Source organism: Vidua macroura, chromosome 10, assembly GCF_024509145.1.
Source record: "Vidua macroura isolate BioBank_ID:100142 chromosome 10, ASM2450914v1, whole genome shotgun sequence".
Taxonomy (NCBI): Eukaryota; Metazoa; Chordata; class Aves; order Passeriformes; family Viduidae; genus Vidua; species Vidua macroura.
Window position 1 is genome coordinate 16,951,645 of NC_071580.1, and position 22,389 is coordinate 16,974,033.

At 39.6% G+C, this 22,389-nt stretch overlaps 1 protein-coding gene across 3 annotated transcripts in view; it reads left to right on the forward strand.

Annotated features, from left to right (window-relative positions):
• The window catches only part of DOCK10 (dedicator of cytokinesis 10), a 146,554-nt gene that overhangs the window by 89,696 nt on the left and 34,469 nt on the right, over positions 1–22,389 (forward strand). For all 3 annotated transcript variants that reach the window (XM_053986205.1, XM_053986203.1, XM_053986204.1), the window contains 12 exons: positions 5,010–5,132; positions 6,388–6,467; positions 7,543–7,730; positions 8,349–8,414; positions 9,303–9,395; positions 11,260–11,383; positions 11,527–11,648; positions 12,307–12,393; positions 12,931–13,023; positions 14,966–15,084; positions 17,820–17,889; positions 21,253–21,366. In XM_053986205.1, coding sequence (XP_053842180.1) covers positions 5,010–5,132; positions 6,388–6,467; positions 7,543–7,730; positions 8,349–8,414; positions 9,303–9,395; positions 11,260–11,383; positions 11,527–11,648; positions 12,307–12,393; positions 12,931–13,023; positions 14,966–15,084; positions 17,820–17,889; positions 21,253–21,366 — 1,279 coding nt within the window. The remainder of the gene's footprint in view (positions 1–5,009; positions 5,133–6,387; positions 6,468–7,542; positions 7,731–8,348; positions 8,415–9,302; positions 9,396–11,259; positions 11,384–11,526; positions 11,649–12,306; positions 12,394–12,930; positions 13,024–14,965; positions 15,085–17,819; positions 17,890–21,252; positions 21,367–22,389) is intronic.

A 22,389-nucleotide genomic window follows, 5' to 3' on the forward strand; every position in this document is an offset into this window, starting at 1 on the left:
CTGTGTTCTTGTTTTGATGCCTGTCAAGTTTTAAGAAAGATCTAACCAAGGACTTGAAATGCTTTGGGGATCGTATGGAGGGATTATGGTTCAGGTACTCCTGCATTTTTCATGGTTAGTAGGTGATGGAGAACTTCTGTTTTCTCATTTGGCAGGTCAGTTGGGTTTTATTGCAGGTCAGTGCAGTGGCAGTAATGGATTTTTATTCTTTCTCTCTCTCTCCTCCTGTATAATTTTTGCTTGTCTCACCTCAAGACTGAGGCACCCCTGTGCTTTTTGATCTCCTTTTACCAAATTTGGCTTTTTTTCCCATTTGTTCTCCCTTCAAGTTTTGATGTAATTGCTTTCTCTGTGCTCTCCCTTTTTTCTTTCTCAATCTTGTGTAATTTCTCCAACTTACTGCTGCCCTGGGATGAGAGCTCCCTGATGGGGACCCTCCTGTGGCAGCTCTCCCTTCTTTCTGCCATGAGTAGAGAAGGGAATATAAATTTCCATATTCCCTATAGAAAGGAAAGTTGTCAATTGCCAAGTGAAAACATTCCCCCTCCTCTGTGGCTTCTGTTCTCACAGTAGCAGGCCAGGTGGAGAGCTGCCTGAAGCTCTCAGAAGGGAGAAAGGAACAGCAAGTGCTGGGTGGAAAAGTTGTGTTGTGTCACTGCCGTGGTTAATGAGGAACAGCTCCATGTGTGTGCTTCTGGTGTGGAGCATGGGGCACCAGGAGGGCACAGTTCCCAGGACACCTGCAGGGGAAAAACTCCTGATTTTAGAATATGGTGCTTAGATGGCAAAGAAAACATGGAGCGAGGTATGGCCATTTGAAGGGTTCATTTATATTTTATTTACATACTTTTTTGTCAATATCCAGTAAGAACAGGAGAGGTAAGTGAGTGCTCAGGAGGACAGATAATGTGGTTTGAACTGTCATCGCAAGCTCAAGGATACTCATAAATATTTGCTACTTCTGTGTAGCCAGAGGACCATTCATCAAAATCATATTGAAGGGTTAATAGAGACACTTATACCATGTAACTGTGCAGTGGCAGGAGGTGCAGGCTTGGCACCAGACTGACCTGAAGCTTCCTATTAACCCTGCCTGCCTGCCTGTGCTCTGTGGCAATACCATCAGGGATGTGTTCTGCAACTCAGCCCTTGCTGTAGTAGCTCTCTTTAAGTGGCATGGTGATTTTAACTAGTTCAGGGTCTGGCCAGGCACTCATGGGTATAAAGAAGGCTTAGAACATTCTTCCACAGCTTCAGCAAATCCTGACAGAAATAAAACACAGAAAGGTTTTCTTCTCATTTTGAAAGAATTTCAATTTTCTTGGATTCTCCAAGTGTCAATCTCTTGCCTTGTGGTGAGTAGGCAGGAGCAGGATTTGGGCTGTGCCTCTCTCCTCTGGTTCTCAGCTGCTGGGCTGTGTGTGCCACAGCTGTGCTGGGCTGTGTGTGCCACAGCTGTGCTGCCCAAGTGCATCCCACAGTGTGTGCCCCAGCCCAGAGCTGTGGCTGCAGCTCTGCCTAAGGGAAATCTCAACAGACATGAGTGAAGTTTTACTGCTGCTGTCCCTGTGAGGCAGAGAGCCCCCTAAATACCTGCCAATCTAGGGTGCACTGAGAAAATTCAAATTCCACACTCATTTACATCTGCTTGTATGTTAACATTTCTCAGGTCTGACTTTGGTAAAAGCAAAGTATAAAATCTATTTCTGTTTTCACAGCTTGAAAATAGAAGTTTCCACATGAGGCTATCACACTACAGGGGGAAAGAAATGGTTTGGCTACGATAAATAGCAAAACCCTGGATTTGGAAATGTGTTTTCCAGTTAGTTCATTCTGGCATTAACCACACTCCTGTTTTTGTGTGGAAATTTCCCTCCTTAAAGCAGTTACAGATGGCCACAGTGTGATTTTTACGTATGCATTCAGCAAGCCAAACTCTTGACAGCTGAGTATTGCACATGTGACTGAAACTCTTAATTAGCTTCTGTGGCACCAGTTTGTTAGCATTGCTCAAAAGCATGACTCAGGGTTCTTCCCTGAGTTCCTGCTGGGAAATCTGGTGTCTGTGTGCTCTTGCAGGTATAATTACAGTAAGTGTTAGAATTACAGTGTGTCAGAGTCTCATTTTCCTGCCAGAACTGCCAAAGTTTGCAAATATCTGCCTCAGCTACATATTGTAGATGTGGGGGGAAACTTCATTCACAGAGATTAGTTTTTACACTCTTACTCCTTCAAACCTTCTCCACCCTCATAAACTTCATGTTTTAGTGCCTAATATATGAATCCTTCAGCAGCTTGTGCAGCTGCTGATTTCTTTAGTTCATCTGCTGTAGGTTGAGGTAGCCGAAGGCAATGAGACTGCACTGATTTCCTGTAGCTGCAGGTCTAACCCTAGAGGTGAGCAATTTTCCCTTAAATCATAAACCACTACTTCAAAAGTAACATTTTTCAAAGTTAAATTATGAACAATGTGCAGGTTTTTGTGCTTCTCAAGTTTTTGGGATTGTGGACAATCAGCTAACAATGTCAGAAGAGCAGAATCATATAAACACTTAAGTACTGAGATGATGTTTCAGTTTTTTTGGTATAATCTATTAACTTGCTTTCCCCTAAATTACCACTTTTAGAATCTCTTCAGGAGTTTAGTTCAATGAAATTTTTCTGATTAAAATAACTCAGTAAATAGGTACCCAGAACTAAGGTACATTGTTAATGTGTTAGACAAATATTGGACTCCTGGAGTGTAGAAGTTTTTAAAGCATTTCCTTGTTTAGATGTGACAGTTGTCATTCTCAGGTGCCTTTCAGTATGATCCCTGTGATAAAGGAGCACCCTTGTTCCACCTGCAAGGATGTAGCAAAACGTGGGATTGCAGTTACTTGACTGTAGCTGTAACGTTTTCAATTGTTGCTCCTCTGGCAATTCTTCAGCTTTAATGAACCTGGGGAATGGAGACACCAGTACATTTGACCTGTGCATAAAGCATACCTTTTTAAGAAGGGTTATCTCGTTTTCCATGGACATCTAAACTACTCATGTGGTTGTAAGAACTTTATATAAATGGAGTACTGTGTTTAAACTGGAGAGATAAAAATATTTCCCTGTTTGTAGTGGTTTCATGCCTTTAATTTTGTCCTTATTTAGATGGGTGCATTATTTAGGCAGGGACATACTGCTGAACCAGTCCTAGAGGCAGAGCATGTGATAGCCAGGGAGCACTGATGCTCTGCAGCAGTGGTTGTAGGCAGGATGACTTTGTAAAGCCCTACTGACTCCAAACCAGAGGGGAGGAGTGGGCAGTCGTGGAATCTTTTGGGTTTGAAGATACCTTGAGGATCATGGTGCTGTGTCCCTGAGCCTCCTGGAAGGCAGTGCTCACTACCACTGACCCAGAGTGAGCTGCTTCCAGCTTCATTTCCTTTTTCACTTGCATCTGCAGCCCTCTTTGGTGAGTGCCCCTACACCCTGCTGCACTGAGCAGGGGTTTGCTCAGTGTCAGAGCCTGCTCTGGAATCAATTAATAGTTTCCAGCAGAGCTGGGTTTGCTCAGCATCACACTGCAGAGCCCAGTGGCACAGTGGAAATCACTCACCCAATGTTTTGGTCCTCTCTGTTAGTCTGGAGGAGGAAGCAGGGCCGAGTCGAAGAAATATCATAATGTCACCTATACTGTAATAATTATTAAATCTTTTCTCTTTCCTTTTTCTTTTTTCTGACAGCAGTTTAATAGGATTTGTAGAGTAAGTGGTGGCTGCCAGAATTGAGGTCTGGTTTCTCCCTAGCAAGCTTTTTGACATGGTGTGTTGGTGTGGACCTTATTCCCTCCAACAGCTGGAGGTAAAAATCTGATAGAAGAGAGTTGATCATTCTTGACAGTTGCAAAGAAATGAGATAGGGATGCTTCTCTCAGTTAATTAAGTGAAGATACAGTGCATTTATACTTATTCTTGGAATCCTCTTCCAAAGGTTTGCTCCATTATTTTGCATCTGGCAACAATTTGTCCTGGCATCAATTCTTCTTCTCACTGGCAGTGGAACAGAGAAGTAAATTAAGGAAGCAAGATTGGCCAAATGATTCACAGAACAGTACTTAGTGTCAAGAACATTTTACTTTTGTTAAGCAATGTTTTTTCATACTACAGTTGAATCCAAGGTTCATTAATTTGGAGAGCTGTTACATTATCCGGTCCAGCCAGCGTGTGTGACCCTTGAGGATATACAAAGGGCACTGCAATGTCTTAATTTAATCCTGCAAGTGTCAATGAGCAGGAATGGAAATGTCTGGACATGTTTTCCTGTGCACGCAACAGCTGATATTTATTGTTCTCAGTTATAGATGGCTATCCTTCTTTTCCAGTTCATTGGGCACTTTGTAACTGGTTCATCAAAAATTTAGTTGGTGTTCCACAAACTTGTTTTGTGAGGGAATGCTAAGCCACAGTGAGTTGGTGTCTTGCTTCTGGAGGGCACAGGACAGATTTAATGCACAGGCACATTTCATTGAGGTCTCTAACCTGGTTCTGTAAAAGCATGTGCTTCATTGTGGTAAGAGGTGGTGGTTGAGGTTTGACAGCTAGCTGTGATTTCCATTCTTTAGAATTATAATGATTTTCCTTGGATAATAACTTCTTGGATGAAATTATCTATGGATGAAATTACCTACTGATACATTGAATTCTTCGAGTTGATTTCTTGAAATAAGGACTCAATCTCTTTGTTGAAGGGAGGAGCCATGCCCATGATGGGTGAGAGGCTCTTACCCAAACCAGGTCTGAGGTTTTTGCAGGACTGGAATGCACATGGAATAAACTGAAATTGCCTTTGTCCCACAAGCATAAAGTTTGGCAGGGCTCTCTTGGGTGAAAATCTGCAGAGGCCATGAATTTGCGTAAGAATCATATCACAACCTTGTTAAAAGATTGTATGACAATTTCATATGCTCAAATATATACATACATACATGTATATGGATGAGTGTTTATAAATATGTCATTTTTCTTTCTTTATAGGCCAGTGTTCAAAGATAATCAGGGAAATGTTGACAGAGACTCCCGATTCTCACCCTTATTCAGGCAAGAAAGTAATAAGATTTCCATGGAAGATTTGATTAAACTAATAGCAGAATACAGAAGGTAAGGAAAAGTTTCTAATTTGCTTTGAAGCTTTATAAAGTTGAGCAGAATAATTGTAGCTGGGTTTTTTTCTTCATTTAACACAGTGTGCCAAAGTGGCCCTGTTAAATTATATTACATTAGTGTTTTTCACATTAGCTTATTACCTGCCAAAGAGTGCTTGAGGTTGGACTTTCCAGGAAAATTGAAACGTCATTTGGCACATTAAAATAAATGTTATAACCTAAAAATATTGATTGCTTAAATCAGCTTTTATCGGGGGAGATGCAGGTGAAGTACCCAACATTATCTCAGGGAAAAAAAAAATAAAACAGAGTGACAGAGACAAAATCATTCTTTTGTGGGTTTCCCAACTCCTTGCTTTTGTTTGTTTGAGTCTCCGTGGCAAACTCAAGAATGGACATTGAAAGTAAAAACCTTCCCCAAGTGTTTTGCAGGCTGCAAATTTCTGAGGAGGTTTGGCTGGGTAGTTTCCATACAGGTATAAATCAGGTTAATCCTAGAGCAGGGGCTGTGTTTATACTGGATAAGTGACATGAGAATTGAACCATGTATTTCTCCTTGTTTCTTCTACTCTAAATGGGCCTAAAAATGAATTAATTTAAATAACTTCTGTTCCATTTATATAAAAAGGGATCATAGAAAGATTGAATGTCAGCTATGGGGCTTGGATTAGACCTTTAACTTCTTGTGCTCCTTGCTGTTACTGGTCAGGACACTCTAGTGACTATTCATTAGTGTCACCCCTGCTGTGTTTGTGTCCCTAAAGCATCTCCTAGACAAAAGAGATTTAGCATCGTGGTTTTGGCACTGCTCAAATTGCTCAGGCACAAGGAATGTGTCTTGGTCCCTTTTCAGCATGGCACTTGCAGAAGCCACAGTGCTGTGAACTCCTTCATCCCAGAGCTCACCGAATTCCTGTTAGGGAATATTTCATTCAGATTTTAGAAAGTAAAAGTAGATAAGCTAATTCTCATAAATTTTGCTTCATCACTTCCTTCCTTTTCTGCAAAATAATACTGTTTGCAAAGAGGAGTGAGACTAAGAAAAAAAAAGAAACCACAAACCAAATCATATTTTATTTCTGCTGTTACATTTGATTAGAGTTTAATAGCTAATAGGTATATGTTAAATGTGTTTAATGTATCTTAAATATCTTAAATAAGGGTCTGTTTTTAATTTTAGATTAATTCCTCTGATGTTATGATCTCTGTTGTTTTAATTTTCTAAAATGTTTTCATTTATCTTATTGCAGAGCAGAGAAGATTAGCAAAATACAGACTATACCTGGCTGTTTGGACATTGCAGTTGATTGTGTTCCTTTGGAACATCCAAGTATGATTCCACTTTAAAACTATTTATTCTAATTAAATAGTAGGCTTTCTATCCATAATTGCATCTCGAGACAGTTCTGACAGAAGTGTCCATTGTGTAGGAAAATGTATGCAGGGGAATGGTTTTGATTTGCTGTCATTTAATTACACCACTCTTTGTTTCATCCTGTACCTGGCCAGATACAGCCCAGTTTTCAGTGTCTGTGAAAGAGAAGAAAGAAACCACACTGCTGCAGCTGGCCTAGAGCCACTTCTCCCTGGGCTGAGAGCACCTGCATTGCTCTGAAACTGGCAATTTCCTCTTGTACTAGCTTAGAAGAAAGTAAAATTTGGCATGGTGTATGTGAGGGATCACAAGCTTCTTTCAGTTTTCTCACAACACATTGGTAGACTTTTCCTGGAGATTATCCTATGATTTGAGGAAGGAATTTGTAGGCAGGGTCTGTCCAATGGCTTTTCCCAGAAATAGTTCTGGTTGCTCTGGACATCTCTAGCGTGGTGGCCCCTCTCAGCTTGAGTTCCCCATGAAGTTAAATGCCTCACTGCTTTAAAGGTATGGGAAGAGAAAGTATTCTCTGTTCAGTTTTAATGTCTCAGTGACAGAGGGCTTATTTTCATCTTCTGTTTCCTTATCTGATTTCAGTTATCCCAATTGCATCATATATTTGATCTAGTGCTGCACTGCTCATTTCTTCATTTTATTTAGAATGTTATTAGATAATAGAAAAACTGAAATGAACTGTTGAGCTGTAAAATTGATTAGAAGCAGCATCACTCAGCACATTCTGTAGAAGTTGTCCATATACCAATGGGGCTGTTGCACCATCAAATGTCACCAAATACTGTGGGTGTCAAAAGAGCTTACCAGTGCTGTCCAGTTTAATTCAAGTGAGAAATCATTTAAGGATGAAATATTACCACTGTTCTGAGGTAATGTGTAAATTTAAGGCATCTCAGCATTAGTCATTTTTCATAAATTAAGGCAGGATTAGTATGTTCCATCTCAATATTACTTAGTAGTAAGACAGTGAAAACAAACACAGTATGTGATGGGTCTCTTTTCTTTTCTTTTGAAGACTGTGTAACTTCATCCTTTATTCCAATCAAGCCATTCTATAATGTAAAGGAACATCAACCTACAGTGGAAGTTGAGGAGTTTGTGCAGGAATCAACAAAATATTCTCGACCTTACAGGGTGTACAAGAACCAAATATACATCTATCCAAAACACCTCAAGTATGACAGCCAAAAACACTTCAACAAGGTACAGAATGTGACTGATCAGGCCAACATGGGGTAGCAGTGGCCTTCATGAGCTCTTTTAGGATTCAAGGAGAACTTATAAAGGAGAGGAAAATGGTGATGTCACTGAGTTGGCTCTTCATCTTTTTCAGCTTTTGCAATCATAAAACACTGGTACAATTTTAATGAATCTATGGGTTGATTTTAAGTTGTAACAGTGATTGAAAGAGATAATGTGGTAATACCTTCTTCACCGTTTTCAGAAGGGCTTTATATTAATGACATAATGTGTGCAGATAAAATTAATCTAGATAATGTTTGTAGTTCTTAACCAAACCTGGTACCACTTGTGTTTCCATGGTGGTTGAAAACTAATTAAGGCCAAGATATAGGTAGGTCCTGGTCACGTAATAGTCTGCTTCTACTTAGTCATTTTGAGGCCTGGCTTGCATTTTGCATTTTTCTTGGAAATTTTATTTCTAGTGATATCACTGAGACTTACAGGCATTTATAAATATTGATACACCACCTGCATGTTTCTCTTGGATTCTGAAGAGGCCTTATTCCAGCTCTGTAGTTTACCTGAGTTTTTCTGGGTACCCCACTTCTGATCTCAGCTTTAATGCTCCTTTCTCTCCAGGCACGGAATATAACAGTGTGCATTGAGTTCAAAAGCTCTGATGAAGAAGGAGCCAAGCCACTCAAGGTGAGCTGCAAGAGCACTATGTTCAGAGGGTGCTGTTTCTGGGGACATTACTTATAAAACCCAGGAATAAGGTGATACTGAACCAGAACAATTCAGGAGTGGATGTTGTCATACGTCCCTCTAATTTTGCACTGTGGTTCTGTTAGATCCCAGCTGGTCACAGTGATTCCATTTTGCAGTGCCAGCATTCTGACTGGTGGAGGGGAAAGGAGATGACATTAGAAAATGGAACCATTTCTTATAGTGCAGCTTGCTTTTTCTAGAATTTATCACTTATCCTACATTTCTCATTGGGCTCTGGAGACATGATTGAAAAGAGTGGGGCACAAAATTAGAAGGACTTGAGACTTTATTCTTAACTTTGTTAAGAATTAATCTTAACTCTTAACTTTGGTATTGCCCAAGGGCTGTTGCATAGTCCAGTTATGGTCTTGTTTTCCCAGCAAAAAATAAAACTACCATTACTCAGTAATCAAGAGCTCCTAGACAAGACCCTGCCAGAAAAGAGATTCTTAACAGGGATAGCTTTTGTAACATTTGAAAGTCAGTAAAAGCACTGTATTATGTATTGAACTGCATAAAAGTGAAATAGATTTTGTAAAGCTTTTTGCATAAAACTCTGGAATTGATAACAGCAAAGAAGAAGTCTAAGGAGTCTGCATTGCTTAATTAAGCATAGGGTAATTTTCACAGAATCAATTGACTTTTACTGGCAGTGTGTATAAAAAAATCCAGGTTTGAGCACTTAAAACGTTTCTTTTAATATTTGATAAAGTAATGATCAATCTTTCATGATAATTGTTTTAAATGTACATACATATTAGATATACCAATACTAGTATCTTCAGCAAAATTTCCCAATGTAATGAAAACATGTTACTTTAACAGTGTATTTATGGGAAGCCAGGTGGACCCTTATTTACAACCTCAGCCTACACTGCTGTGCTACATCATTCCCAGAATCCTGATTTCTATGATGAGGTCAGTGTGCTTTTTCTTTCATTAAATGTCTGCCAATCCCACGTGTTTGCCAATGAGACAGAAAAATATCTGTACAGAATGCTTCTGTTGCCATTGGTTGTGTATCTGGAAGGGCTGTGCTGTGTAGATTGACATGCAGTCTCACGTTTTGTTTTCTCTTCTTAAATCAACTCAGTGGATTGTTCCTTTTGTAAGATGTTCTGAGTACAGTTAAGATGCTGTGGAATAAATTAGGAACAGTCCAGCTCTCTAAAATGCATGTCTGGATTACATTAAGGATCCAGCTGCATCTCTGAATTTAATGGAAATAGTAAACATTATGATGAAGTGTGGAGCCAAGTGTCAGAACAAATCCCTCTCTGACATCCAAGATCTGCATTGGGGCATTTTTGTTGATGCAGTGGTCTGAACAGTATGTACAGTGACATGTGGTGGCTGCAGCAAGTCCTGTAGCTGCTGCTTCTGAGGATGCAGCTTTAGAGCAGTTCATGTGGTGGCCTTTGCCAAATGTTACTCACACATGCATCTTTTTGTTTCACCAACACAAGAGTTGATTCCCCAGGCTTCCTGCAGGTGAAATTAATTTCACTCTATCAGTGACTGGTGTGTTTGATGGCTTGTGAATGTCAACTGTCTGTTCTGGATTTTCCACTACTGCTTTATGTGTAGTGATCAGACTGACAAACAGCACAGAGTTTAGAGCCAGCATTTTCCAAACTGTTCTCCTAGTGAGTAAAATTTCCTTTTTCAGTAAAAATTTACTTTGATAAAATTGCTGAGGCAAGATCAGCAGATAATGTACAACTACATGTGAAGTATCAATTTTAAGATTCCTGTGGTGGAACTTAAAGCATTACATTTTCAGAAATTTTGAACTCCTTGCTAATCCTTTACAAGGTATGTTTTGGAGTTTAACACATCTGAAAGTGTGTTAATCCTTCATGTGATGGTAGTGAGCCACTTGATTTGGGAAATTAGTTTGAACCTGAATGAGGAGCTGAATTCAGATGTGAATGGCCAATTTGGCTGGAAGAGGCGTGCACCTGTTCCAAATGTCCCTAGAAAAGCAGGTGCAGAATTTAAAAGAATGTAGGATGTTAAGAAGAAAGTTGTCTTCAGCTCTATCTCTGGGTGCCCATTTTAAATCTGTTTATGGTATTAGGTTCTTACCCATAAGCTGATTTTACACTGGGAGCACTTATCAACGATTTCTAACCCTTACTTTAGCACAGGATTAGCTTGTATAAATTTCATCACAGCTCACAAGAGCAAAGGGTCATTTTTATTAGTTCTTATGTTAACATATTCTGATTAGTTTGTATTTTTTTTCCAATAGGTTAATAATACCTGAAAACCAGTATGTAAGATTTCATGGGTGGCATGATACAGGATTCAAGACTGGGCAGAAATTATAAATAAAAGTTTATTTGCATGTCAGCCTTTATTACATGGTCTTTGCCATGAAATGATGATGAAGCAGTAGCAGAGATTTCATTTTAGTTTTAGTTTGGTCGTCCTGAAAATATGAGCACGGGGCTGGCTGTTAAAGTGCAGGTGATCACTTCTAAGCAGAGTCCACCACTCTTTAGTTCTGTCTTCTTTCATCTTATGTTTTTCCATCATTAATGAAAATATTCCTCCACAAGACAAAGTTGAAAAAAAGCTGTTTTAAGTAAAAGTGATAGATGATCCTCATAAACAATTTCCTTAAGAGAGCATTTCTTAACATGGGGCAAACATTACCCAGTAAAGGCAGGCTATACTTAGACCTCTGTGCAGAGATATGTCACTCATTTAGCCCATCTCTGATGCCTGGTTTAATTGGTTTTTAAACTAAAGTGAGGTGTAACATTTTACATTTCAGGTGAAAATTGAACTTCCCACTCAACTCCATAAGAAACACCACATTCTGTTTTCATTTTATCATGTCACCTGTGACATAAATGCAAAAGCTAATGCCAAAAAGAAAGAGGCTCTGGAAACACCAGGTACCTGTAGTAGAATTCTTTTCAATTATAAATATACATTATTTACATTCAAATAAGGATTTCAAAATTTTTGGCTGGATGTTATTGTCTTCCTTTAAACTTTGTTTTTCCAAAGAGTCCCATTTATTTGTTCTTGTGCACAGTGGGCTTTGCCTGGCTCCCTTTGTTGAAAGATGCCCAGCTGGCTTCCCAGGAGCACCAGGTGCCAGTGGCCAGCAGCCTGCCCCCCAACTACCTGAGCCTTCAGGAGCCAGCAAGCACAAAGGTATTCATTCACCCCTCCTTGTTACTCACATGGCACAGAGCTGTCATTTCCAGGTGTTTTTCATGAGATCAGATTTCCATTTGCATTTTCTGGGCAGTGTAAATGGTAAATAGGGTTTCTGGTTTAGAATATTTATTTGCATATCACTGGATATAGGAACTAATATATGCAGCACTGAGCTGAGTGTCCTATGTTGCTGGTTCACAGGTGTATTGGAAAAAGTGGATTTTATGTATTCTACAGTGTTATAACTCCTCAATGTGAATCAGAGTGGTCAAAAAGAACTCCTTTCACAAACTCAGGCCATATGACATTCATTCTCCAGCTGATGTGATCCACAGCCATGATTCATTCTCCAGTTTTGTGGTGTGATATCATATTTTCCTGCTGATCCAGTCCAGCTTGGATTATTTCTGCCTCCTTGTGTTTGTTTTGCCATTGTCATGAGGACAGGGTGGGGCAGGATCTGGTCCCTTGAATGGTAGCATTGGTCTTGTGCTGAAAAATGGGTTTGTACTGCAGTGATGGTGTTTGTGAAAGCACAGCAGCCACTGCAGTCCATACACTCTCATGTGAGCTGTGCCCTAAAAATTTGATGCAAACTTGAATAAATAGGAAACAGGTGGAAAAATATTTTTTATTGTTTTTGCTTTAACAGCAGATTGGCAGTGATATAAAATGGGTAGACAGTGGGAAACCACTTTTCAAAGTCTCTACTTTCGTTGTATCAACAGTAAATACTCAGGTAAGCCAACATTCCTCTTAGTTCTGTGACCTGCTTACACACAAAAAGTGCCAGGGAATGTCTGAAAGGGGTTTTAAAATCATGCATGCATTTGTTTCTAGAACATTTAAAGATTATTTCAGTGCAGAAGGGCAAGATGCCAATGATGGAACACATACTTTTAATGATACACAATTCAAGGAAAAATAAAAATTGTTTAGCATTATACCAATAGAAAAATTGTGGAATATCAGTTTAAACAGCAAGGAAATAAAATATAAGGAAGGAAAAAAAAGTCTGGCCTTTGAAATCCCCTAGGTTGTGAGGAAAAAATTAATCACAACAGTGAAAAAGGATTTGTCAAAGCACCTGGAATTTAGCAAGCTGTGCTGGCCATTGAGTTGGATTCAATAAATTGATTTTCTTTCTGTGACTCCCATATAAGATGGTGGGGACCGGGTGTGTTCATGGGTGTCACAGGTGATTGCTGTAACCAGTTTCTGGCACTAAATTCTAATTGTGTATAATATACATTAATGTGAATGTTTCCTATTTTAGGATCCATACCTGAATAATTTTTTCCATCAGTGCCAGGAAAGGGAAAAGGATCTGTCTCAGCCTCCTACCTCAAACTTTATCAATTCTTGTAAGGTAAAGTGACCCGTATAGTACAACCTACAAATTGTACTATACAGCTGTATTTAGGGCTTTCTCTCAACTCATCCCCCACTGCAAAGGTCCAACCATGGCACGGGTTTACCAGGAGGCAGAGGGTCTGTGAGAGCTCCAGTCAGATGCACTTGATGTGGCAGATGCTCTGCTGGGCACCAGCTGCCTCCCATCCCTTCTCATCCAGAGCAGGGCTGCATCTGCCCCAGCAGCAGCTAATCCAGCCTGTGCCAAGCTCTGACCCCATCAGGGGATAAGGGAATGCTGCTCCAGTGATGTCTGGGGAAGGGAGCTGTAGCCTGTAGAGCTGCAGTATTCCAGATAATCCTCTCTTGCCTTAAATAACTTCTATCCTTACCTCCTCTAATATCCTGGATGCTATTCCAAGGGCTGCTCAGGGTATTTGGTGGGTATAAATCAAGGGTTGCTTGTTGCCTCTCAAGTTCTGAAACCAGAAAGAACATCTGCCAAGATGAAGCAAGAGCTGTATTAAATGTGCCTGTATTCAGTAGAGGGGAAAACCTATGAGAAGGGAGAAGTGTGACAAGCAAATTAGAAGCACTGCAGATAAATGTAAGGTCCAATTCATCACCTGTTCATGAGTACTGAAATCCAGAGTTCTTGCTGTGCACCATGCTTGTGGAACATTAAAGACAGATAAGCAAGAAAAATGAAGGCAGATGTGACTTTGTTCCATCTCAGAACTGACTGGAACATCATGCATATGGCATTTATTGTATTTCCTTTTAGCACTCCTTTTAGTAAAATCCTGCAGGTGTTTGGGGGTTTAGATGTTTGCACCATGTAGGTGCTTTCCCCCTTCTCCCCCTTTCCCCCCTTTCCTTCGCTGTAGGAGTGTACCTTCATCAGATACAAGCTGCCTGGGGAGAGATTTTTTCTTTAATAAGCAAAAAATAGTTCCAATAAATCATGGTAGTTCCCTGGACAAATCCATGAGGATGGCCACAACTTTTGTTTGTAGATGCAGCTCTACCTGCAGTCCTGAAAAGAGTGGCTGTGTTTTCAAATACTGTCTTGATTTAAAGAAATTATTAAGTTGTGTGTTCACAAGTCAAAGCATCAGTGTTATTTAGAGGTTATACCTCCACAGAATGAAGCCCTTAATTAATTTTGGGAAAGCTATTGAGCATAATAGGCAAAGTTTAGGAATCCATAAAAGCTTTACAACTTGCTAGTCAGTAAGCTGGTTGTCTAAACCACCAGAATTGCACCATTCTTTATCTGCTGTTTGTAGTTTACCTTCTAAAAATATTCCAGTGAATTTATTAAAAAACAGAGACAATTTTGTGTGCAACAAGGAATTAACTATGCAATATAACCATAATAAATAATCTTCCCCAGGGTATTTTGCTTTTATTTATAAATTGCTAGTACCTTTGTTAGAAGTTCTGGAATGATTTGGAAATACCTGAAATAAAAACCTAGGAGAAATTCAAAGGAGTTTGTTTGTTTTTTATTAAAAGCTCAATACATTCCTTGATTAAAGAAGATCATAAAATGTCAAGTTAGTGTGTTAATACTAATTTTTACCACTTTGCCTTTAAAAAAATGAGTTTTCCTAAAAATATTAGAAAATCTTATTTTGAAAATAGTTCACTTCTTTTATTGCCCTTACATAGTATCCTTAGTGAAATATAAACTTTTTTTTTTTTTTTTTTTTGCCCTTAAGTCAGTATAGCACAAAATCCTGGCATTCTGGACAATATCTCCAGTTGTGTTGATGGTCATATTTGAAACAAGTTTCATGGGGAACCAGTTCTCTACTTGGCTGACCTGTTTTCCTGCTGCTGGTACACAGTGGCTGCTGCATTTTACCTGCTGAAGCAGCAGAGCTGCCTGGCACCTGCCAGCTCTCATTGCTTACATTGAAAGTCTCTCACTTGCCTTCTTACCTCCCTTACAGAATTTGTTGAGGATTGAGAAGATCCATGTGATTATGAATTTTCTTCCTGTAGTCCTAAACCAGCTCTTCTGGGTTTTGGTGCAAAACAGTGATGATGAAGTTGCAACAGCTGTGACCAGGTATCTGGATAACTCCTGTGGGACGTACAGAATTCACTCAGGAGCACAAATGCAGATGTTAGTCCAGTTATAGCTGCTCATTTAGACTTCAGTAGGTGAGAATGATGCTTCCCCCTAGCACTGAGCTCTGCAAATAACACGTGGAACTGTTGGTATCATGTGGCTGGAAATTATTGACCATGGTGGACATGTCTGATTGTCCTGAGGCAATCCTAGGGAAAGGTCTCATTCCTGAGCAGCTAAGAGCTTCCTGACAAAGCTGGGTTTCAACTTGGGTTTCTGTTTGGTTCTGAGGATGTGGAGTTCAGCACAGGAAGAGCTCAGCATCTTGCTGCACCTAGTGCAGAGTCAAACAACCAGGCCACACCGTTCAGGGGCATTTTCTCATTAGAATATATCAGCAATAACTGAAAAGCAATAGAAGCATTTTTCAAAGAGCAGGCAAACAACTGCAATGATTTGCTGACTCTCTCACCCCTCACATAATGAAATTGTCTTTATTGATGCTGTTAATCAGGGCAGCAGGAAAAAAATACTGGCAAGATTATTATTATTGGTCTCTGCAGGAGGGCAGAAAGTTGTGTTGCATTTACTTGTGTCCATAGTGATGTTTTTGTTGTACTTCCTCCAGCAGCTAAACATGGGAACTACAATACTCCTAGTAGGAAAAAATTGCAACTGTCCTCTGCAACCCTGTTAGACTGATCTGCTGTCAGTATTCTTTCTTTCCTTCCAGAGATTGTGCTTCAGAATTTGTTCCTGAAGAATAATTATTTAGGGAAACTTAAAGGAACAGGGAAGCAGAGCTCCCCATCTTAGCCTTGGAAAGCTAGAGTTTCAATATGGTTTAACAAAGGATCATGGCTTTTTTCAGGGCAAAGTCCAGTTTTACCACAGCTAGGTACTAGGATTAAAAGATCCTTTCCTCATAAGTGTGTGTGATTTCATCACTGCACATTGTTTTTAAAGGGGGAGAGGCCAGCAGACCTTTGGGGACACCTTTGTGTCCAGCAAATCAACTGATTTTAAGTCTGGAGAAAATGATGAATTGTGTCCCAGGGTAGAATTTCAGCATTAGTTAACTGACTGGAAAAATGCTGTAGAAAAAGCAGCTGTTAAAAATACAGTTTTAATGATTAAATAGAAAAATTGAAGGATATTATTTTTTAGCATGCTTTGAATTTTGACACTACACACACCTGGCTCCCCCAAAAAAATTACGAAAAAAAAAAAGGAAAATAAGAAGGATTCTCAGTGTTTTTCTTGCGTGTATGGTGTCTTGTCTTTTGTGCTGGCAGAGCTGATGCCAGTGGGAATATGCATGTCTGCTGTGTGTCATTCATTGACGTGTCCTATATATACACACTGTGTTTTGTTCTGAATAGCTTGAAGCAGCCTGTGTTGAACTTACTAAAAGGAACAACAACAGAATGAGAGCATGGATTGGCTTATGTGTTGTGGAGAAAACATTATTCCTTTCATACTCATGGTTATTTGCTTGTCTGGGGGCCCAGTCATGTCATCATTTCTCTGTCACATTTTTGCCAGAACTCATTTCAGTTTCAAATCAGAATGAAGGTTAAAAGATCAGAATGCCCACAACTAATTCTGCCATAGCTTTTGTGTTTTTCTACAAGTTTTGCTTCTCCTACAAAAGGCAAGAAATGAGATAAATTAAAGATACTTAGGGGACTTAGAAAGCTTTTGGATCCAATAATAAGAATTGCCAGAAGTCACTCCAATAACCAAGCTAGTCAAAAGGAGTACTTCTATGTGGGCCACAGTCAGGCATATTATTAATCTATTTTAGTCATACTGTTACTATGCCTATTCCTGAATTCATTAACATAAAAATAAGATTATAAATTGCAGAGTCTTTTCTATATTAAGTATCCTTTAAAAATGAGCTCCCAATAATCAAAAGGAAAGGATATGGTCAAGTTGAAGATTTCTTGCCTAGATTTGTGTTTTCTGGGACAAGATGATCTCAAACAAAGATGGTCCACATACAAACTGAAGAGAAAAATTTGCTGCTGTTCTCAGTTTCACATAGTTAAATTCTCAGTTTCCTGCTGTTTGTAGGAGCTCAGGTTTTGAGAGTGAGTGCTGGTGTGATCCAGGCAATTTTCTTCCCTGTGGCTGATCCCCAAGCTTGTCTGTGGTCTCTCCAAGTGCCCAGCCTCTCCCTGCTGTGCAGTGCTGAGGGTGCAAGGACACGAGCAGACAGTGCTGCAGAGGGACCTGCTGGGGCTGCAGCCCAGCCTTGTGCTTGTCTTTGAGGAGCTGTGCCAGCATAAGCAGAGTATCAGGGGATTTGCAGAATTACAAAGACCTGAGAGAACTTAGCAAGTAGCATTCCTGGAGAAAGGTGCTCTTGCCTCTCTGTTTCATTAAAGTATTCTAATTTTTGTTATCCCTAAGTATCCAAGGCTTGCATAAGGTTCAGTTAGTTAATGTTCTCTCTTGTTGTGGTGACAGTGCAGTTGTTATCCTTAACACTGGGTGCAATGTTAAGCAAATGCATATATAACAGCACAATCCAAGCAGTGGAAAGCCCAAGAAATGACTGGCTTTTCCCAGTGGACAGATTTTGCACGTTATTCATCATTTGGATCACATCCCTCATGCACTATTTTAGATGAGCTTACAAGAACAGTACAGTGTGAGTATCAAGAAGACTTTCTCTGCCTTATGACAAAAAATAGCTCAATTTTTGTTCTTCTTTTGTCTTGCAGAGTTCTTACCAACATTGTTGCCAAGTGCCATGAAGAACAACTAGACAACTGCATCAATTCTTACGTGACGGTACGGCCAGTGTTGAAATGTTCATATTTTTGTGGAGAGATGGGTTGAGTTTGGTGGTTTTGTGGGTTTTTTTCCTGTTTACTCTTATTTATTCTTGTTTGTAGCTTTTTCTGCATTTGCATCATAACTTTCTGCCACTGACAGACTCCGGTTAAGAAACTTTAAAACTCTTCTGTTGAAGACAAGCAGCTGCTCAGGACTCTGCTACTGCTGCAGCTTTTTTTTCCATAGAACACCAAGTTGAGCAAGCACAGGAGGGAGAAGCTGCAGTGCATCCAGCTGATAACCAGAACTTACATTTTAGAACTGAAACCTGGTGTAAATGTACTAGCACTGAGCTTTCAGGAGTGTAGGGTGTCAGTCTTTGAAATGATGCTAAAGCAGGAATTTCCCACTGTGCAGGGTTTGAGAGAAGGGAAAGGGGAGATAACATGAAAGACCATGAAACTTCAACTATATAGGTACCAGTTTGATGCTGCTTGCAGTCTGCAGCACTCCTCTTGACTGTGATGAGATTTATCACTATAAAATATCTGGCCATTGTGGATATTCTCAGTTCAGTCAGAGAGAAAAAAGAGAGAATTCTTCCAGGCCTAGCCTGGGAAAGTTAGGAGAAAGAATTCAAACAGTTGTTGTCTCTCTTTCTGTTCATATTGTTTATAGATAAGTTCTACCACAGTGTACTATTCATAGTGCACCAATGGTGTGAAGGGTTTTCACTTTGAGACCGACAATATTTCACCTTAGCGATCCTGGTTATAAAAGAGGAATGCTACTTGTTAATAAAGATCATTCTTTGCCTTCTGAAGATGGAGTCTCTTCATTCCCATCCCTGCCTCAACAGCAACAGGCCACCTGTTTTGTACAGGGTTGCCCTTGTAGGGTGATCCCTTTGAATCCCTTTCCTTTCAGTCCCTTGGAAAGGATCCACAAGTAGCAATTTTTATGAACAAGGTGCTTCTGGGTGTTCTTTGTGGTTGCCAGATGGCTACATGTCTCTTAGGAAGCTATAGCTTTGTAACTAAACTTTTCATTATAAAATCATTATTTTAGTCTCATGATCCCTTGTTTTTGCATGTGCTGTTGTACATAAATTCTTTTCTCATCTGTGGAATTCAGATTCTGTGACTTTTTCCCTATTTTTTCAGCCTTTTTTAATCCTTTATTGTTTTGAAGACTAGACTATATATGGGTAGGTACTGTGTATGGGGTTTTCTTCTGGACAATCTGTAGTATTAAAAAAACAAAGAAGTGGCCTCTTTAAAGATGATCTTCTTTTCATCTGTATCAGTTGGACATCCATTAAATGAGTATGAATAATGCTGTTGGCCAGCAACTATCTCATCATCAATACACTTGGGTAACAGCTTTATAAGCTGAGAGTTTTATGAAGCAGTGTTTTTAAGCAGAAGCACAAATTAACTGCAGCTACTGGCATGGACAGAAGGATCCATAGACAAGTGAACTCCATTAAGGGTGTTACACTTATTATTCCCTTCCCTTGCCTTTGTTGTTTTCCCTCTCTTTTAATTGCAGAGGAGAGGGAAGGTAAATTTTGTTCTAGTCATGCTTGATGAATCAGTAGCAAGAAAGTTGTAGTATCTTTGAGTGTTATGTTTGCTGACTCATCTGTGTATTTCAAAGAGCAGACTAGAGGAGAATTGAAGGGTATTCAAAGAGTTGAAGGAGATATTGCCATTGCTTTGTCTCTTGTCTTGCTCTGGTCAGTGGTGACAGAACTAATGGAGATCATGACAGCAATGAGAGATCCTCCACAGTCATGGAAGAAAGCTATGAGAGACAAACAGTTGTGTGGAGTGCTGTCTGTAATGGCATCCTGCTTCACTGTGCAACAAGGAGCTCTTACAAAGTACATTTCATTTGTAGATAATGAGTAGTATTTGTGGCATAAGCTTGGAGGGAGGTGTTTCACTTTAGGAATAAAGTGAAAACAAATACATTGCTGATAAACTGGAGACTTTACCATGTTCTTGGGTAGAAATATGAAAACATTATAGGAGTTAGGCTGCTAAGTGGGAAAACAGTTTAATATCAGTGTTGACAACTGTTGATTGATATTTGCATGGCATGGATTTACTTTCCTACCTTATGAATGTATGTGTTTACAGGTCAGTATGTGTTAAATTCTGAGTAGTTCAATTTTAGTCTCAAGTACCCCAGATTAAGCACAGAAGAATTCTGTTGAGGTCCCGCAGAGTTTTTCAGGCTCCAAAATAAACAAACATTGTAACACATAAATGTAGTTAATCAAATGGGTGTTAAAACCTCTTCCACTCAATAATTTTTCAAAATTGCACTAGATATCTACTACATGACCAGCTAATAATATTTGAAATTACAGGTGATCATTAAGTTACACCATAAGTCCTCTTGGTCTGTTTTCTCATTTCCAGCAGCAGTCAAAACCCAATCTCTTTGTTTTCCATCTGTAAGGAAACAAACACCTACTTTACAAATGCTGTTTTGGGAATAAGTAAGTCGAGAATTGTGACTCACAATGCAGCAATAATGTGAAATTACACTGACTTAAATAACTGGACCCAGAAGTGCCAAACTGCACAGGGAGAAGCTTATGGCATCTGCTGTGGAAACAAAGCTGAATGCTAATAACGTGTTTTCAAGAAATATTTGTTTCTTTTACCAACCTGGTTGTATTGAAAATATTTTTTATCCCAACTGAGCCCTGTCAGAGCTCTTGCTTTGGGGAAGGTGCAGTGGTACCAAATTATTAGCTTAAATTGTTGAATAGTCATGGTAGGTTTATGATTCCTAGCAACTTGGTAGGTAAATTCCTCCCTTGAGGGCTCAGTTCCTATAAGGGGTATAGTTTTACCTGTCAGTCAGCTGCCGTGGGTGCTCTACACCTTTCAGGATGAGGAGTTGTTACCAGCTGTGAGTAGCTGTTGCCACTGGAAGGAAGGAGCAGGTGAAAGGTGACCTGGATTAGGTGGGTGGAAAACCCTCCACACTTCCTCTGCTTGCTTTTTCTTTTCTTCCCAGGTGGAATGGCTTGAAAGGGAGTTTGGAGGTGTCAGGATCCTATAATCTATTGAAAAGTAAATCATAGCACTGGTTTTAAGCAGAATTTCCTCTTGATTCACATTAACTTGAAATCAACAGGAAGCTGTGTTTAAAACTGAGGTTTTGTAGGGGAGTAGTGTTGTGCCATTACTGCCAGGGAAATTAAACTTTATGTGAATAGATAGTTGAGTCAGGATCTTTTGGCAGCAAAGATTGTCAGCTGTTAGTGATACATAAATGATTTATCATCTCCTACTGAGGCTTTTTTGTATTTATTTTAATGCACATTCTGAAATTTTTCATTTTTTCTTTCTTCTTCAGTACGTCTTCAGGACCAAATCATTTGATGAAAGAACTGTCCATGAGGAGCTATCCAAGAATGTGACTGCTCTGCTGAAGTCAAATGAACAAGTAACTGTGAAACAGGTTTTAAAGGTGAATGATAGCTTGAATTAGCACATTTGTAGTTTTACTACTGGTTTTCTGCCTGAAACTCATTTATCTCTTTCTCCTTTTCCTTTTCCCTGTATGACCTGTGTGCAAATCACATTCTGCAGTGATCCAACAGTCAGACTTAGCAGAGCTGCTGCAGGTTCTCAGCATAACACGTATCTCAGGATGCTGTGGTTTGCATAATAAAATACCTCCTGTCTATTACACCTCAGTCAGAACCTGAGACCTAATTCTTACACAGTATGATGTGGGCAATTGCTTTTAGGATACTCTGTTTTAATTTTTAACTTGGAAGATGCAAGGAAAATATTGATCTGTATGAAATTCATACATCTGTAAGGTCTGTCCCTGAGCCTCTGGGTTATGGTACAAGAGCTACCCAGTCCAGCCCAGGGCCTCTCAGAGGCAAAAATGTGTTCACCTGTTTAAAAGGAACCAATTCTGATTTTCTTTATTGAGCCATTAGCAAAAAATAGTCTGAAAAAAGCAGAAAACCTGCAGAAATGCTGGGCCACAAAAAAAGTGCTTGTGGTTGGGTTTATTGTGGGGAGGTTTCGGGTTTTTTTCAGTGTATAAACTTTGGAGTGTATTTGTTTCACATATATCCTGAGATATTAATCTGTATTATTCACCATTTCAAGTGGTATTTGAAGAACCACTCTGTTCAAGTACCATCTTATTCTGTGCCCAATTACCTGTCTGATGGAACTGACAAGGCAGGTTATTCTCTGATGTTCTCTGCATCATTCCTTTCTGCCAGTTCTGTACAAGCAAACCATGAAGACAGCGCTCAGTAGGACTGGGAAGTTGTAGGTGGGAGTGGTGTTTGGAGGCTCCTTATTGCAAAAAGCCACAGTGACAAAATGCCTGAGATGGCTTCACCTCTCTTAAGGACGTGATCCAGTGTTACTCAAATACATGGCACTTAGATTTTGAAATTTATTTGTCACATAGTGTTTAACACTGTGCATTACCAAGACATGCAATCCATCTGTAAGGAATGGT